General features: G+C 46.5%; 1 protein-coding gene across 1 annotated transcript; it reads left to right on the forward strand.

The window, feature by feature from the left end:
- The first annotated feature begins 6,101 nt into the window (after window positions 1-6,101).
- On the forward strand, window positions 6,102-16,567 carry SIGLEC15 (sialic acid binding Ig like lectin 15). The gene is made up of 5 exons (XM_065663150.1): window positions 6,102-6,153; window positions 9,959-10,342; window positions 13,610-13,969; window positions 14,974-15,004; window positions 16,471-16,567. Exons 1-5 carry the CDS (start codon window positions 6,102-6,104, stop codon window positions 16,565-16,567), a joined length of 924 nt encoding a protein of 307 aa, XP_065519222.1.
- The last annotated feature ends 1,766 nt before the right edge of the window (window positions 16,568-18,333 follow it).

The following is an 18,333-nucleotide window of genomic DNA, read 5'->3' on the forward strand; positions in this document are numbered from 1 at the left end:
CTGGCTATGAAGCCTCCCATCCCTCCCACCCCTTCTACTTTCCTTGTGCTGTAGGTATACTTGCTAATATTTTTCTCCCTCCAGCTCAGTGAGGATAAAGAGAATGCACAGGGGAGCTCAGCAGCACAGAACAGCACCCAAGAAGAAGGGGAGCACAGTTCAGCTTTATCCTGCTGAGCTAGCAGGGAACAGATGGAGGAAAATTCCTCTGACCTCCCAGCTACTTCACAGACCCAGTCCCTGTAAGGAAGAGTGCCAGATTTGACAAGGCATAGAATCATAGAATCATAGAATCATAAAATACTTAAGGTTGGAAGGGACCTTCAAAGGTCATCTAGTCATAAGCTTTTTGTGTTGAACATATGCAGATTGGCACATTCAGAGGACTAGGGGCAGGACTTATATATGCCACTGGCGTCATTGAAGTGGAAAACCTTAGAGCTGAAATTAAGACCCAAGGGCAGGAAGGGGAACAACTGGCTTCACTCTGTACCTTGAATAAGTGGGTGTATTATCAGCACAGGCTGAAGAGCTCATTGTTTAGGTCCAAAGTGAAACCCAGGACCAGGAGGTAAAAGTTCTGCTGTGCTCACCTCCATCTATGTGTTGCAGCCTGGGTGGGCATCACCACCACTCAGGACCAGACAGATGCTCAGATGAACACTTTACAAGAAGCCAAGCTTTACAAGAAATAAGCCAACCAGGGAAGGTTAAAAGGGCTGTGAAATGCTGCTGGCCCTGTAAAAGATTCTCAGTATCAAGATGAAGTCATTAAGCATCATGAGGAGTTTATTTTAACATCACTCTCGCCTCCATTTGTTCTTCCTCCATCAGGGAACACTTTAAAATTACAGCCTGTATGATATGGTACGTAGCTCTTTATGGTGTCACTAACACATGGTTAAGGTAGTGAAAGCAACACCCAGACATCATACACCTCTCACCTTTCTCAGTGCCTCATGAGGCCACCTCCTGGATTCAGGGCAGACACAGGAGGCAAAACCCAAGGAGGAATGGCTGATGTCTGCTGCTGAACACAGTTCGGTTTAGCTGGCATCTTCCAAAGGTAACCTTCTAAACACCAGGACTGCTTTTCACAGGACTGGACAGAGCCAGGAAGGTGATGTGGATATGAAATACTCCCCTCCAGTTGGCCATGCCACTGGCACGATTGGCAGGTGTCTCCCTAACACTGGCTGAGGAATTGCCACTGGCACATTGTCAATTACTACTTACTTGTGTTTATAGGTTCTTCTAGTTTTTATTTACAGGTTCTTTTTATTTAATTGGGTTCATCCATTTTCTGGGTGGGAAAACCCACTTTTCCATTCCCCTCTCTTTCTCCAGATTCCATGAATTTTCACAACACATAAAAGCACCAGAACCTGGAGTGTCTCAGGGAGCAGATCTGTGACTGTTGTTGTGTACAAGCACTGAAAGAAGGTATTAGCAAAGTAGCATAACAATTTTCACTACCCACAGCTCTTAAAAAAAAAGATTTGCTAGGCAGAAAACCAGTATTTGAAAAGTATGGAAGGTATTCTGGTTTTTGTGTTGAACCAGAATCAGCCTTCTTTACTGAAATCTTAGAATCATAGAATCATAGAATGGTTAGGGTTGGAAAGGACCTCAAGATCATCCAGTTCCAACACCCCTGCCATGGACAGGGACACCTCATACTAAACCATCCAACACAAGGCTTCATCCAACCTGGCCTTGAACACTGCCAGGGATGGAGAACTCACAACCTCCCTGGGCAACCGATTCCAGTGTCTCACCACCCTAACAGGAAAGAATTTCCTCCTTATATCCAATCTAAACTTCCCTTGTTTAAGTTTTAACCCATTACCCCTTGTCCTGTCACTACAGTCCCTGACAAAGAGTCCCTCCCCAGCATCCCTATAGGCCCCCTTCAGATACTGGAAGGCTGCTATGAGGTCTCCACGCAGCCTTCTCTTCTCCACCCTGAACAGCCCCAACTTCCTCAGCCTGTCTTCATACGGGAGGTGCTCCAGTACCCTGATCATCCTCGTGGCCCTCCTCTGGACTTGTTCCAGCAGTTCCATGTCCTTTTTATGTTGAGGACACCAGAACTGTACACAATACTCCAGGTGAGGTCTCACAAGAGCAGAGTAGAGGGGCAGGATCACCTCCTTCGACCTGCTGGTCACGCTCCTTTTGATGCAGCCCAGGATACGGTTGGCTTTCTGGGCTGCGAGCACACACTGCCAGCTCATGTTCATTTTCTCATTGACCAGCACCCCCAAGTCCTTCTCTGCAGGGCCGCTCTGAATCTCTTCTTTGCCCAATCTGTAGCTGTGCCTGGGATTGCTCCGACCCAGGTGTAGGACCATGCATTTGTCATGGTTGAACTTCATAAGGTTGGCATCAGCCCACCTCACAAGCGTGTCAAGGTCCCTCTGGATGGCATCCCTTCCCTCCAGCGTATCAACCGGACCACACAGCCTGGTGTCATCGGCAAACTTGCTGAGGGCACACTCAATCCCACTGTCCATGTCAGCGACGAAGATGTTAAACGAGACCGGTCCCAACACCGATCCCTGAGGGACACCACTCGTTACCGGTCTCCAGCCAGACATCGAGCCATTGACCACAACTCTTTGTGTGCGGCCGTCCAGCCAGTTCTTTATCCACCGTGTGGTCCATCCATCAAATTGATATCTCTCCAGTTTAGAGACAAGGATGTTGTGTGGGACAGTGTCAAACGCTTTGCACAAGTCCAGGTAGATGACGTCAACTGCTTTACCTTATCCATCAATTCTGTAGCCCCGTCATAGAAGGCCACCAGATTGGTCAGGCAGGATTTCCCCCTAGTGAAGCCATGCTGGCTGTCACCAAGCACCTTGTTGTTCTTCATGTGCCTTAGCATGTTGTCCAGGAGAATGTGCTCCAAGATTTTGCCAGGCACAGAGGTGACACTGACTGGTCTGTAATTCCCCGGGTCTTCCATTTTCCCCTTCTTGAAAATGGGGGTTATATTTCCCTTTTTCCAGTCATCGGGAACTTCACCTGACTGCCATGATTTTTCAAATATGATGGCCAGTGGCTTAGCAACTTCATTCGCCAGCTCCTTCAGGACCCACGGATGGATTCCATCAGGTCCCACGGACTTGTGTGCGTTCAGGTTTTGAAGATGGTCTCGAACCAGATCCTCTCCTACAGTGGGCACAAGGTCTTCATTCTCACAGTCCCTGCATCTACTTTCTAAGAACTGGGTGGTGCAGTCAGAGCCTTTGCCAGTGAAGACCGAGGCGAAGAAGTCATTCAGAACCTCAGCCTTCTCCAAATCCTGCGTAGCTAGCTCTCCCGAAAGCTTCCTCAGGGGGCCTATTTTGTCCCTAGTCTGTTTTTTGTTTGCTACGTACCTGTAGAATCCCTTCCTATTATCCTTAACATCCCTGGCTATGTTTAATTCTAACTGGGCCTTAGCCTTCCTAACCTGGTCTCTAGTTTCCTGGACAACATCCCTGTACTCTACCCAGGCCACCTGTCCTTGCTTCCATTTTATATAAGTCTCTTTTTTCCTTTGAATTTTCCTCAGCAGCTCCTTATCCATCCAAGGAGGTCTCCTGGCCCTCCTGCTGCACTTCCTTCTAGTTGGGATGCAGCACCCCTGAGCTTGCAGCAGGTATTTAAGCCCAGAATTGAAAAAAAGGTGACAGATAGCAGTCTGTAGATCATACAGCCATGACTGGTTTTGTTTACAACTTTTTTTTTTTTTTGCCGTATTTTGTAATATTTTTGTGGTTATATTTTGCATAATTACAAAATATATTTGTAAACATTTTCAGCTATACATTTTCAACTCCACATTTAAAACATTAAGATGTTTCATTGCAAAGAGCTATTTCATGGTCCAAAAACAAAGCCCAGGGATAGAGGTTTCATACTTCTGCACTGATTTACCAGATATTTGTTTCAAGTATGCTGGAGTAAAATATTAGAGACGAAGAGATTCACACTAAGTGTGAACTGCAATTATTCTTTACATTAATCATTTATGCTTCACTGTAACAACATGGTTTTATCGTGGATTTTGTTTTAATCTTTTACTTCAATCCACTGAGTCCCACTGTGCCGTAAGTGGTGAAATGATTGAAGACAGATGCGACACCAAAAAGTTTACATCATAAACAGATAAAAGTCAAACAGTATATGGAAGAAAATTGAGAAAGTGCATATAAAGTTACATAACACAGGTGGGATAAAGACACAGGCCTCTCATTTGCTGCTTCCGCCACCCATACACTCAGGTTTCTCTACTGATGATGGCACATACTACTTTTTACAGCTACTAAGGAGAATTTGCAAAGTAGTTAGAGCACTGGATCCTGATCCCCCTGCTTGAGAATGACATACATAAGTCATTAGTTGAAATAATACCATGGTCTGATGAGTAGCAACAGGTCAGAGCCACCAAAAATAATCATAGAATCACAGAATTATTTGGGTTGGAAGGGACCTAAAGCTCATCTAGTTCCAACCCCTTAATAATAACAATGTACAACCCCTAATATAATAATAGTTAGGCATTCTCAGAGCCTCCTCCAAAAAGCCTGAGAAAACAGAAATCCCTCCCTTTACAGACGCACTAACTTTGATCAGAGCGACAAAAGGGTTCAGAAAGCAGCAAACACAGTTAATGCTCCCAAACCTCCAAGCCCCTCTTTTAGGTCCTTTTGCACAATGGGTTAGAAGGGAACACGTGGGGAAGAGGCAAGGAGCAAAAGGGGGCCCTGGCATGTCTGATGGTGAAAGATGCTGGCTCCTGGTACAGCAAAAGTGGCAGCAGTGACTAAGCAGCATCTTTTTGTGTTGGCTCTGGGAGCCCTCCAGTGGCTGCACAGCGGGAATCGTATGGATGCTGCTGTCCCTGTTCCCAAAACGGAGAGAGGCAGCAGGATCCTACAACAGCATAGCTGCGGAGATGAGAAGAGGGTGTCAGGCACTGGCCATACTCCTGTCTGAAGTAAAAACAGAAAACCTCAAGTTAAACCTAATGGGGAACACATGCTGCAAGGTTAACCCTAAAATCATGGGATCACTTTATGGAAGATGACATGGAGGGGAGAACAGCCAGCTCTCCACAAGCCCCAAGCTCTGAAGATTAGTGAACTGCACAGTAAGTTTGCTAAAGCTAAACCCAGGAGGAAAGAGCATTTATACAAGGATTTCAGGCAAAAGCTGGAGCTCAGCTTATTTCAAACACAGGTTAACAACAAGGAGGAGAACTACTCACAACTCATCAAGGTCACAGAATCTCAGGCTGGTTTGCGTTGGAAGGGAGCTTAAAGCTTAGCCAGTTCCAACCTGTGCCATGGGCAGGGACACCTCCCACTAGAGCAGGTTGCTCCAAGCCTCTGTGTCCAACCTGGCCTTGAACGCTGCCAGGGATGGGGCAGCCACATCTTCTCTGGGCACCCTCAGCACCCTGACAGGCACTTCTGCCTAAGAGCTGATCTCAGTCTCTCCTCTGGCACCTTAAAGCCTGTCATGAGTCCAGACAGAGCAGGCTACCACGTACACCAGAGCACTTTTCCACCATTGAACCTTGGCACAAATGCTCAGATGATTTGAAAAGAAGGTTGTGTTTGGTTGGTTGTTTTTGTACACCTGGGGATCACAACAACCAGTGAGCCCAAAGATTAAAGCAAAGTCAGGCTCAAGGTTCGGGAGGAACTGCCTCAAGCCAGGAGAGCAAGGGTCCTACTCGCCACCTCTTTTAGCCAGATTGTAAGGACTTCCTCCAGACTAGTGATTTGGTAGCAACTGACAGCATCCTTTTGCCCCATCAGACACAGGGAGCTGATGTCTGCAGCCTCAGTCTGCAGTCTCCTTCCTTTAGCTGGAAAATGGGAATGCTGATTCCCTCTGGTGTATTTTTCACATGACTGACCACAAAGCTATTAATACCTGAATCCAGAGCCAGTTCAGATGGACAGCTCATCCCCTCCAAGAAGAAGAAAACCACAACTTCTTCCAGCTATGTAAAAACCTTTATTGACTGCCAGACTACAGCTCAGATGTAGCAGGGACAGTTCTGGTTTACTGAAACACCTTAGTGGTGAACATCAACCATCATGAGAGAGTTTGGATTGTTTCTTCTGTGCCTCCTTCTCATCTCCAGGAAAGGTGAGTCCTGAGCTTGCTATGACTCCCTATCTGTGCGGGGCTTTTCTTCTGGTTCTAGTCAAACTGCAAGGCGAATTGCCTGATGCAATCAACTCTCCAACAATTGCACCCTCCATTCCATTGTTTAAAAGGATCCTGATATTCCAGGTGCAAATACTGGAAAAACTCCAATACATGGCTCTGCATTTGTGAGAGAGGTTTTTGGTTTGGGTTTTCTTTTGCTTTTTTTACTTTTTTAACCTGTGCAGGGAGTTCATCTAACATTTCCCCTGCATTGTCAGCAGGATGCAGCATTTCCACCACCACCTTAGAAGTGCTGTTTCATGTTCCCAGTAGTTTTTATGTGACAGACACAATTTGCTGTAGTTCCACTGAGCACCTCAGCCCAAGTTGTATGCACTTATTACATTATACTCAATTCCATATACTGAATGGAATTTGCTTAGATATACTGTCAAAAAGTGTTTGCTAGAGCAAGGCTAATGTCTGTGGTGGTATTCAGCTCTTGATCTTGTCTTCATGGCTGTTCCACTGACAAATAGCAGATACACTGACCCGACAACTCCTGTGTGTAAGCTCTGTAGGCTATTTAGCTATGAGCTTCACCATTTCTTGTGAGAGCTTCAATTCCAGGAATGTATGGAGTCTGGATATTAGCAGGAGGAAGCCATGGAGGACTTACCAATCTTTAAGGTTATGGTTAAATCATACAGAAGATGCTGACAAAACTCTCCATTCATTAGGGAAACCGTGGCCATTCCACAGAAATGGGTGGAACTGGTAACATTAGAAGCCCTGATTTTTAGCATTATTTCTCTTGTGGAAGGTGGGGATGTTCATGTGCTAAAAGAGAACCTTTTCTGGTTAATATACTTTTAAAAATGCAGTCCAAAAAGGTGGCAGAGAAAAGGAAGTCATGTTTTAGGTTGCCTTCCAACCCTCACCATTTTATGATACTATGTACTCAAAAGCACATGATCCTCAGTTCTCCAAAAGTAAGGGTCACAGTGACATGCTGTAAAATAACCAAAATAACATGGAATAAACTAGAAAGCCAAGAGCATTTTCTTCTTTCACTGCCAGGTCTTTATGCTCCATGAGCTTCTTGGAGCCATGTAGCCTTGTATATTAGATTATCTAGGCTGCAAAAGGCTCCTAGGCTATAACGAATGGCAAGGCAGCCTGACTCCAGATCTCAGGAATCAAAGTACTAGCTTGGCGCTGGTTCCAGATAAATAACAGCAGAGAACTGATCCTGCACTGGCCTTCACCCATTGTGCAGTAGACAATAGATTGACACAGGTTGCACTGCCAACAAGGTATTTGTCAAATATCATGGAGAACAGGTATAAGAACATGCAACAAATCTTATCTTGGAATTTACAAAAGGAACCTGACAGTTGAATGCCCAGGGTCCACAGTGAAGCCAGCTGGACCAGGAGTAGGTGGCAATTACTTGCAGGTCACCTTTACAGATTTTGAAGTTACTCTTGGCTATTGAGGGGAAAGCTCCTGACTTAACGAAGCCATTAAGTAGGTTTTATAAGAGAGAAACATAGCCACAGACATTCCTAAAGACACAGTCTGCTGGTATAGCCTGCACTTAGCAAGACAGTGGGTAGATACGCGTAACTATATAGCAAACACTGCTTACAGGTGCTGTTTGTTGATGCTGTGGGTTCCTGGGGAAGAGAAATGGATGAGACATTGAGTTTTCACTATATACTTCAAAGGTGGGGAGTATCCATTCAATTGAAGGCTGTTCATCACTAGACAAAAGTGATCAGGCTGGGTCTGATGGCAGTGGGGTTCAGCTCCCCAGACTGCACTAGGATTTACTGAGACTGTTTGGCCAAGAAAGCAAAATCCCATATGTGACATCAGATGGAAAACTCAATTTTCCCCTCACCATGAGACCTGACTGGGAAAATACTGGGAAGAATCCACACAGTGACAACCTGCTCTGCTGAGAGGGAGATGCTTTCTCTATTCTCAAGGACATCCTCCTTCCTAATAACAGGAGCTAATACAGGGAACTTGACTGTTCTCACCAGCCTTAAGATGAGTATCTTCAAGTCTTTATTCAGATGCTGCCATAGCTTACGGTTAGATGCTACTGTGATGACAGCAGCACTGATCATTAGGAGCATCAGCTGTTAACACCTTCCCCAGGGGTAAGGCAACCACCAACCGATTACTGTAACAAATACAATAACATAGTAGCATGTGTGTGCATGCACTCAAATACAGGGCTGCTACACTGGCCTAAAGCCAACAGATTTCAGAATACATGCAAAGTATATTTTTTAACCTTTTTTATTATTATTTAGAGAAAAAAGCAGTCTGTTCCTCCAAATACATAAACGTCCTAGAATCATTAAAATATAGAATAGTTAATTTGAAAGGACCTTAAGATCATCTAGTTCCAACCCCCTGCCATGGGGAGGGACACCTCACACTAAAACATCCCACACAAGGCTCTGTCCAACCTGGACTTGAACACTGCCAGGGATGGAGCATTCACAACGTCCCTGGACAACCCATTCCAATGCCTCACCACCCTTACAATAAAGAACTTCTTCGTTATATCCAATCTAAGCTTCCCCTGGTTAAGTTTTAACCCATTACCCCTTGTCCTGTCACTACAGTCCCTGACAAAGAGTCCCTCCCCAGCATCCTTGTAGGCCCCCTTCAGATACTGGAAGGCTGCTATGAGGTCTCCACGCAGCCTTCTCTTCTCCACCCTGAACAGCCCCAACTTTCTCAGCCTATCTTCATACGGGAGGTGCTCCAGTCCCCTGATCATCCTCGTGGCCCTCCTCTGGACTTGTTCCAGCAGTTCCATGTCCTTTTTATGTTGAGGGTACCAGAACTGTACACAATACTCCAAGTGATGTCTCATGAGAGCAGAGTAGAGGGGCAGGATCACCTCCTTCGACCTGCTGGTCACGCTCCTTTTGATGAAGCCCAGGATACGGTTGGCTTTCTGGGCTGCGAGAACACACTGCTGCCTCATATTCAGTTTCTCATCGACCAACACCCCGAAGCCCTTCTTCACAGGGCTGCTCTGTCCCACCTGTAGCTGTACCTGGGGTTGCTCTGACCCAGGCGTAGGACCTTGCACTTGGCATGGTTAAACTTCATAAGGCTGGCATCAGTCCACCTCACAAGCGTGTCAAGGTCCTTCTGGATGGCATCCCTTCCCTCCAGCCTATCAACTGAACCACGCAGCTTGGTGTCATCAGCAAACTTGCTGAGAGTGCACACAATCCCACTCTCCGTGTCACCAACAAAGATGTTGAACAAGACTGGTCCCAACACCAATCCCTGAGGGAAATGACTTGTAACTGGTCTCCAGCCGGACGTTGAGCCATTGACCACAACTCTTTGCGTGCGGCCATGCAGCCAGCTCTTTATCCACTGAGTGGTCAAGTGGTCCATCTGTCAAATTGATACCCCTCCAATTCAGAGACAAGGATGTCATGTGGGACAGTGTCGAATGCTTTTTTATGTCTGTTAACTGCAAAAGACTGTTACACAGGTTAAGGTGTAAGTTGCTCACTTTACAAACAAGAGGTCTGCTTAGGAATTAAATCACTTTCAACACTGTCTGGTACCAGGCTCACTGCAACTGGGCTGCACAACCATATGCAGCTCCTCAGCAAGAACACCAAGCAGCACAGGGCCCACCACAGGAACACAGCATCATTGTCTGACCAACAACAGAGCAATGCAGGAAGGATGGCCAATTTCCCTCTTACACACTCCAGATAAATCAGTCTTGATCATCTCTTTCTGCTTCCAGGCCTGCAGTCCAATGGCTGGTCTGTGCACGTCCCATCTGATGTCACTGGTGAGCTTGGGAAGATGGTTATCCTGCCCTGCACCTTCACACACCCCTACAAAACGTTTGACAGGACTCTCACTGCCATTTGGAGGATCAAAGAACCTTACAATGGCACAGTTGTGTTCAAGTGCATTAGTCAGAGCACCAGTGAGCTCTGCAAGACTGCCATCAGCTATAAAAACAAATACAAACTACTTGGCAACCCCTGGCATAAAGACCTTTCTATCAGGATTGACAATCTGACCTGGAGCGACAGCGAGAGATACTTCTGCAGGGTGGAGCTGTCTGGAGATACCCACGACAAGTATGAAAGCAGGAATGGGATAAAACTGCATTTGATCGGTAAGAGGGCAGGAGAGACAAAGGAGGCAAAGCCTCCATATAGGGAATATGTGGAAACTGATGAGACAGTCTTCCGAAGGGTTGGCTTTGCCATCTCTGTGGATGGTTTATAACATTTGAGCAGGGAATACTCATTGCCTTCTGTAGTCTTCCAGTATGAGAAAATGAGTGCAAAACAGGGAAGGAAATAGGAACAAAAGTGGTAAGGAAATAGCTAGGCTCTGGTGCTGGTGTAGGAGCCAGACAAGTCTAGTATCTAAAGAGACCAACAGGAGCGCTGGTGGGGGGCTTTGGACAAGGCCTGTAGGGACAGGACAAGGGGGAATGGCTTTAACCTGCCAGAGGGGAGAATGAGATCAGCTCTTAGGTAGACGTTCTTCCCTGCGAGGGTGCTGAGGTGCTGGCACAGGGTGCCCAGGGAAGCTGTGGCTGCCCCATCCCAGGCAGTGTTCAAGGCCAGGTTGGACAGGGCTTAGAGCAATCTGCTGCAGTGGAAGGTGTCCCTGCCTGTGGCAGCGGGTTAGAACTGATTGAGCTTTAAGATCCCTTCCAACACAAATCATAGGCTTCTATGTTCCCATTTTGTCCATGCAGCACAAGACCTTTACTGGCAGCAGAGAGGCAAGTTGGGGTCAGCAGCCCATGGGGAGGGGTTAAAGACATCCTCTTCATCAGAATCTACACTGGAGAGCCTGAGTGCCCAGCACATGTTAGCAAATGTAAACACATGAATCCCTAGATGATAATAGTGGATTGGAACGACAAGCCACCTGGTACCTGGGTGCCATAGGTTCACAATCTGGAGCAGCAAACAGTAAGTACAAAAACCCTGAAAACCAGCTCAGATCAGCAAATGTCAAACACTATTCCTGTCTCCCAGAGTGCACAGTAGATCAGAGGATCAGTGGGAGACCTAGGTGGGCTCAGGAGCATACTCAGACTTCACCCACAAGTGCAAAAGTGCCATGTGTTGGATGACTTTGCATATGAAGTGCAAATGTCTCAGGTCTGCTGTGCACTGTGAGGTCCAGATGGGACCCGAGGGTGAGCATGGTTACTGCCAGGGAAGCTCTGCAAGGCTGGCGCTTTCCTTCATTGGAGCAGCTCCAAGGCACACACACAAAGCATGACCACAGCTCTTCTGCACTTGGAGCAGCTCCTGAAAACCTGCATACACAGCACAGCAGGGTAGGACAGCTGCAGGATTGGCCTCTCAGGGGTTGCTGTATTTTACCATCATAGGAACTGGTTAACATACACAGAGATGGTACTCAGGCTGCACCCTGCTTTGGGAATGGACACTGGCAGTGTGAATAGAAGAATTAAATAATGCTTAAAATGTTAATTTACACACCAAAAAAATGAGATAAATGACACCGCTAGCCTTCCTCTGGATCAGTCCTCCACATTCAAACCCCTCCTGTGTCACACAGACAAGGAGAAAAACATGCTGCAGGTGTTTGTGAGCCATATATTTGTTTTCTAGCCCAACAGAAAACTAGATCAATATGGAACTCATCCTGTTTCTCCATGAGGACAGTCGTTGAATTCCCTTCAGTTTTCAGATGGCCTTTAGGAACCAAATGCATTAAATAGGTCAACAGACCCAAGAGGAGAGGGTCGATAAGTAAGTTAAGCTTGGTCCTATGTTCAATGCTTCCTTAGCAGACTAGACCAAAGATGACATGTTCAGTGGTGGACCTCTTAACATTTCTCATCCCCTAAATGATGTTTACCACTGTTCAATCCTATATGTTGCAAATCCAGGATACAAAGTGGCCCTATTTTGGTATTGGTGTGCTGCCTCAAAGCAATCAGGGACCTACACTGGTAGGTGTCACTACAATGTTGGAGAAAAACATGAATAATAGTTTGTTGTCAGGAGTGTAAATGTTCCCTGACAATAATTTGCCAAATCTGTCAAGTCTCACACATCAAAGGGCTCACACAAATGGATCCATGTGTGCTCTGGAGGTCAGAGACCAAAGGAATAGCCATGACACTTGCAGGAGAGCACCATGGTTGCTTTGTCCTGGACAATGTGCAGGCACAGCCAGTCCAAAAGGGTCACCAGCTGTACAGGAGCCCATGTCACAGACAGTATCAGGCTGTGATTCATGGTGCAGCTGCAGAAAGCACTCCATCCCCATGGCCTACTACCCTGCACAGCACAGTGCATCTGCCTTCTGCCACTGTGGAAAGTCACAACAGTTGTAGCTGACCAAAGCTCATAAAACTGAGTCATTGCAGAGATAAAACACAAAAAGCCTACACATCCTTGCACCCAGGCTTTGCTGGGTGAACCCCTTTGCTCCACTATCCAACATAGGTAGGGTGGGGAATTCTAAGGAAAGAACCATTGGATCATAGAATAAACCAGGCTGGAAAAGACCTTTAACACCATTAAGTCCAGCCACTACCCCAGCACTGTCAAAGCCATCACTAACTCACGTCACTGATGCCTCATCTACACAGTTTGTGAACACTTCAGGGACGGTGATTCCAGCACTGCCCTGGGCAGCTTGTTCCAATGCCTGAGCACCCTTTGGGGAATGAGTTGCTCCTAATCTCCATCTATACCTCTCCTGGTACAGTTTGAGGCCATTTCCTTTTGTCCCATCTGTTGTTCCTTGGGAGCAGAGATCAGCCAGAAGGTGCTGAGAAAAACAAGGAAGGAAAGGTCTGAATCCAGCATGACCCAGCTTCAGTGTGAGCTTGAGCCCAGAACCACCACTTGTGCTGGGGTGCACCCCCAGAGCATGAGCAGCAGGTTGAGGGAGGGGATTCTCCCCCTCCACTGCACTCTGGGGAAACCCCCGTTCTGGGGCAACAACACAAGAGGGATGTGGAGCTGTTGGAGTCCAGAGGAGGCCACGGAGATGCTGCGAGGGCTGGAGCAGCTCTGCTCTAGAGTCAGGCTGAGAGAGCTGGGCTGGGGCAGCCTGGAGAAAAGAAGGCTCCTTAAGGGGAGACTTTAGAGCAGCTCCAGTGCCTAAAGGGGCTACAAGAAACCTGGAGAGGGGATTTGACAAGGGCCTGTAGGGACAGGACAAGGGGAATGGCTTTAACCTGCCAGAGGGGAGATTGTGATGAGATCTTAGGCAGAAGTTCTTCCCTGTGAGGGTGCTGAGGTGCTGGCACAGGGTGCCCAGAGAAGATGTGGCTGCCCTACCCTTGGTAGTGCTCAAGGCCAGGTTGGATGTGGCCTCATTCCAGGTTATTTCATTTTAGACCCCTGATACACTTTTCCTCTCCTGATTTCTGCAGCTGCCCCCAGGATCATTAACATTACTGTCAGCTCCAATGGGGATCACACGTTCCAAGCACGCTGCACTGCCGAGGGGGAGCCAGCGCCCTCCCTGACCTGGACGGGACCACCCTACAGCAACCTCAGCTCCAGCACCAGCACCAGCCACCGTGTCACCAGGGAGCTCCAGTACCTGACCCATGATGGGAAATACACTTGCACTGCTGTCAACAGCCATGGGAGAGCAGAGGGAGCCGTGTACTTCTATAGGTTCAGATCATCCAGCAGCTCCTTCCTCCTCATCCTGATCTTTGTGCCTCTGGGAATTAAAGTGCTCATTTTGCTGGTGATAGTTACCTTCACCGTTTTCTCTAGAGGAGGTACGTATTGCTGTATCTATCACACTGGTAACCTGCAATGGGATGTGACAGGTAACAGCAGTTAGGAAGGGCTGGGTTTGTTTTGAGAACTTCATAAGGGTTTTTGTGATTTTCCACTCTAGAAGGATATTTCTAAGAGGAAATCTAAAAGCAAGTAAGAGGTTGCTCCTCGCTGGCTGGTCACTGGCTGCAGACCAGAGGTCTCCTTTGAGAAGGGATCTTTGAAAAGACAGAGGGAGCAGGAGTTTTCCTGCACCCAAGGAGTAAGGTTATAACTAACAGATGGGCAATTAGCAGAGAACCTGCTGCCTACACAGCCACGATTTTATTATTTTATTTTTTTCTGAAGCAGACTAATTACCACCTCTTCTCCTGTAGTCCAGGGGCAGGATTCACATCTGCTTCATCCCATTCAATATTTTCATCTCCTGGGGTGGGCATCCTCATTTAATAGACCACACTTCTTGGTCCCCTGGGCCTCACTATCCAGGTGCTTTCCCATCATTAGTGACATCCCACCTCCCAGCCACACAAAGGCCATGAGAGCAGGGAAACCAGGCTTGTAGCAGGTGAAAATCAGTTCATGGACTGGGGAATAAGACCTACCAAGAAGCCCAGAGGCTGCTGGTCCCCAGCCCCCTGCTCTGTGTTGCTGGGGAGAAGGAGACCAGGAAGGATCCTGGGCTCTGCATTTCAGGCTGGACAAAGTATTATATTACCATGACCAATCTATACAATCTGACATCAACACCTTGCAAAAGCCACTGCTTGTCTTGAACTGTAGAGGCCGTAAGACCATCCAGAAACACTTTGCTCCTTATATTCCAGTGCCCAGTTCTCACCCCATGAAGAGTACCACACGCCTGACAAAAAAATCTTCTCCCCATTCACTAGAGTGTTGTGACCACCCCGCAGTGCAGGTCCCCAGCACCTCTAGGTCAGTCCCGGCTCCCCAGCTCACTCTGGCCACATTGCTAACCCATGTCTTCCTTCTCACTTCACAGGTCCCTCCTCAGCTCCATCAAGCCTGGCCCGGTAAGAATGTCTTGCCTTCTGCTTCTGTTTATCCATCAGGAGTGAGGAGATGGCAAAGAAGAGAAATGCAATATGTCCTTGGTCTTGGCAGCCATCTTCTGGCCTGAGAGCAGGCTCCTGGGACAAGGACAGGGCTGGGATGGGGGCTTCTGTGAGGGACCAGGGCTTAGGCACTTCTGGGAGGAGGAGAAGGGACTGGGGCAGCAGGTTGGAGAGACCATAGCATACGGATGCTGCAGCAGAAGTTTATGTGTGCCATAGCCCCACAGTGTGGTAGGAAACCACATTAACACAGAGAAAGAATGATTCACTTGAGGGACAGGATAGGGGAACAGGCTAGGATACAGTCTGCGCCAGCCTGAGGAATGATGAAGAGAAAGGAAATGGTGAAACAGAAACCCTCTCTTACATCTGCACCCCAGTCTCTAATGAAGCACAAAAGTGCCCACCGCAAAGCTGATGAGCTCTGAGAAGGCTGGAGGAAGGTACAGAGATCCCAAACAACTCACCTTAGAGCCAGCTCAGGTGCGACAGGGCCATTCTTTGGCTGGCATCAATACCACGCTCCCACAGTACCTTTGGCATTTCACATTGCCCAGCACAACACCAATCCTGAATAGTGACAGCAGCAGTGGCCAAGCTACAAAGGGATGGAAGTGCAAGGGGAACAAACAAACTAAAACCCAAAACTAATCTTTAGACTAAACCTGAAGAAGCTGTATCTGAGGTCAGTATAATTACACCTGCCTAGGGCTGCTCCCTTCCAGCCTGAGTTACTCCTGTGTGATCACAGAATCCCAGATTGGTTTGTGTTGGAAGGGAGCTCAAAGGTCATCCAGTTCCAACCCCTGCCACAGGCAGGGACACCTTCTACTAGAGCAGGTTGCTCCAAGCCCTGTCCAACCTGGCCTTGAACACTGCCAGGTATGGGGCAGCCACAGCTTCTCTGGACAACCTGTGCCAGCACCTCAGCACCCTCACAGGGAAGAACTTCTGCCAAAGATCTCGTCTCAATCTCCCCTCTGTAAAGTTTAATCTGAGAGTTAAACTTCTAATAACTATTTGCAAAAGCACAGTTCCACTGATTCAGTGTCTAAACCACATGCACCCTTGACTGTGTTTCTATAGATACATACACAGATAACAGCTTAAGAAACAAGATCCTCCACATTCTACATGAGAAGACCCTTCTCAAGAGAGGTTTGTCACAAACTCCTGAAGCTCTGAGTAGTGGGACAGTAGTACTAGTTAATGTTGAAAGTGTTGGAGATGATGCTGGATGCTTTAAGATGTAAAACATTAGATGTAACTCAGACACTTGAAAGCTACCTGTTGCAGCAGGGAGAATCTGTATGATACAGTATTGCAGACACTCTGACACTCCATAACTATTGGCTGAAACCACTTCATAAAGTCTAACACCGCCAGAAATCTGTCTTCACCTTACTCACTTCTCCTATTGCCAGGTCACAGCCACAAGACTCTACCTATGAGAACTTTGATCGCAGACACAGTGGTGACCAGACTTTGTCAACACAAAGAACAGCATCGAGATGCAGCTGAGGACAAGGAAGTCTCATCCACACCCACATGGTTCCAATTCCTGTCTGCTCTGTACAAGGGTGCTTTTTCCCACTGGGTATAAGACTAATGCTGGATGATGCACAGAAGGTCAAACAGGCCTTGCAGCCGCACGACTTCCATTCCTGATGCTGCTTGAAAGCCAGGGAAGCATTTATATGGAAAACAGAAAGAAGGAAAGAGAACTCAAAGAGGAATGGAGCTGAAAGAGCAGCAGAGGATCTACACAGGATGTCAGTTCTAACGCAACCTGTGTGTTTTTAGCTTGTATCAGATAGCATTGAGCAAGCACGTAACAGTCTACAATTTTTCTCACATCTTTTTGTTTTGGTCTTTTGCAAACATTACTTCAAAAAGCAGTTTTTCACCACTCCACTTGTCAAACCACATGCAGCTTCCTAGAGCCAGCAAGTGAATTTTCATGTTTCGAATATCAGCTGTGAAAAAAACACTACTTGAGTTTCTGCTTGTTTGGGTTCTTGTTTGGGTTTTGGATTTTGAATTCTTTGTTTGGTTTTGTTTCTTTTTTTCTTTTACTTTTTTTTTTAATTATTATTATTCCTTATCTTCCAGAAGAGCTTATTTAAGAGTTTAAAAAAAATCCTAACTTCCAAGAGGAGTCCAAACGAAAAAGAGGTTTTCCAAAAGCTGGTAGACAGCAAAGCTGAAAGCAAGGCTTGCAAAGGGTGGTCTGTACTGCAGCACCACTACTGCAACTAGTGCCAATGTGCACACACAAGCAGAATCTTGGTGCTTTGTAATAAATATGCCATGAAAATGTTCACATAAACCAAACTGGCATTTAAAAGAAAAAAAAAAACCAACCAAACAACAACAACAAAAACACCAAAAAACCACCCACAAAAACAAACAAACAAAAAAAAAAAAAAACCACAAAAAGAGCCAAAGAAAATTATTTCCAAACAGTTTTCACCTCTGTATTACATTAATAATTTCCCTTAAGGCCCCACTACTCATCTCTCCTGAGATGAAGTTGCTACTACAGTCACTGGCCATCCACAGGCAAGTCTGTAACCCAATTGCTAATGTGCTCAAAGACCAGGTGAATATACCCAGCTTACAATACAGGACGATGCAAGTCCACTTGGAGTCTTGGTCAGGCAGACAAAGGTCCAGGAGAGGGCTGTGAAGAGCAACAGGTTGGCATATAAGAGAATGAGAAAGAATCGAAAGACAGGAAGTGGTGACAAGAACTTACTTTCAGGTTTGTATCCCTGGATTCAATGCTCTATACAATAATGCCAGTGCAGCGGCTCCAAAACTCTCCCAGTAACAATCCTGCTTTTGGTAGCCCAAGCTGCTCATGAATCACCATCAAGCCTGTGGTTCTGCTGCAAGCTCATCCCCACCCTGGGAACTGTTACTTTAAAGTTCACCCCTTCACTGGGAAAGGAAAGCACAACTTTAAATTACTTGGAGAGGGTAACAAGGGAAAATACATAAATAAAGAAATAATAAATACAAGGAAATACTTTAACCTGATTTTTTAGATCACAGTTTAAAATCCCAGCAGTGGAAAAGCTACATTTAATAAAAAAAAGGGAAAGATGCAAAGAGAAAAATGAAGTTATAGCAGACAGCATAGTCATCGACCAGTAAGCTCAGTTTCAGAGGTATCACAGGAAGAGACCTCAGAAATACTAGCTGAACAAACTGAATTGGATTTATAAGCCCTTATGGTTTATAGACATAGAGTAATGAGAACCCATTTCTATCTATGTATGGGG

This window comes from Lathamus discolor, chromosome Z (genome assembly GCF_037157495.1).
Source record: "Lathamus discolor isolate bLatDis1 chromosome Z, bLatDis1.hap1, whole genome shotgun sequence".
Classification (NCBI taxonomy): domain Eukaryota; kingdom Metazoa; phylum Chordata; class Aves; order Psittaciformes; family Psittacidae; genus Lathamus; species Lathamus discolor.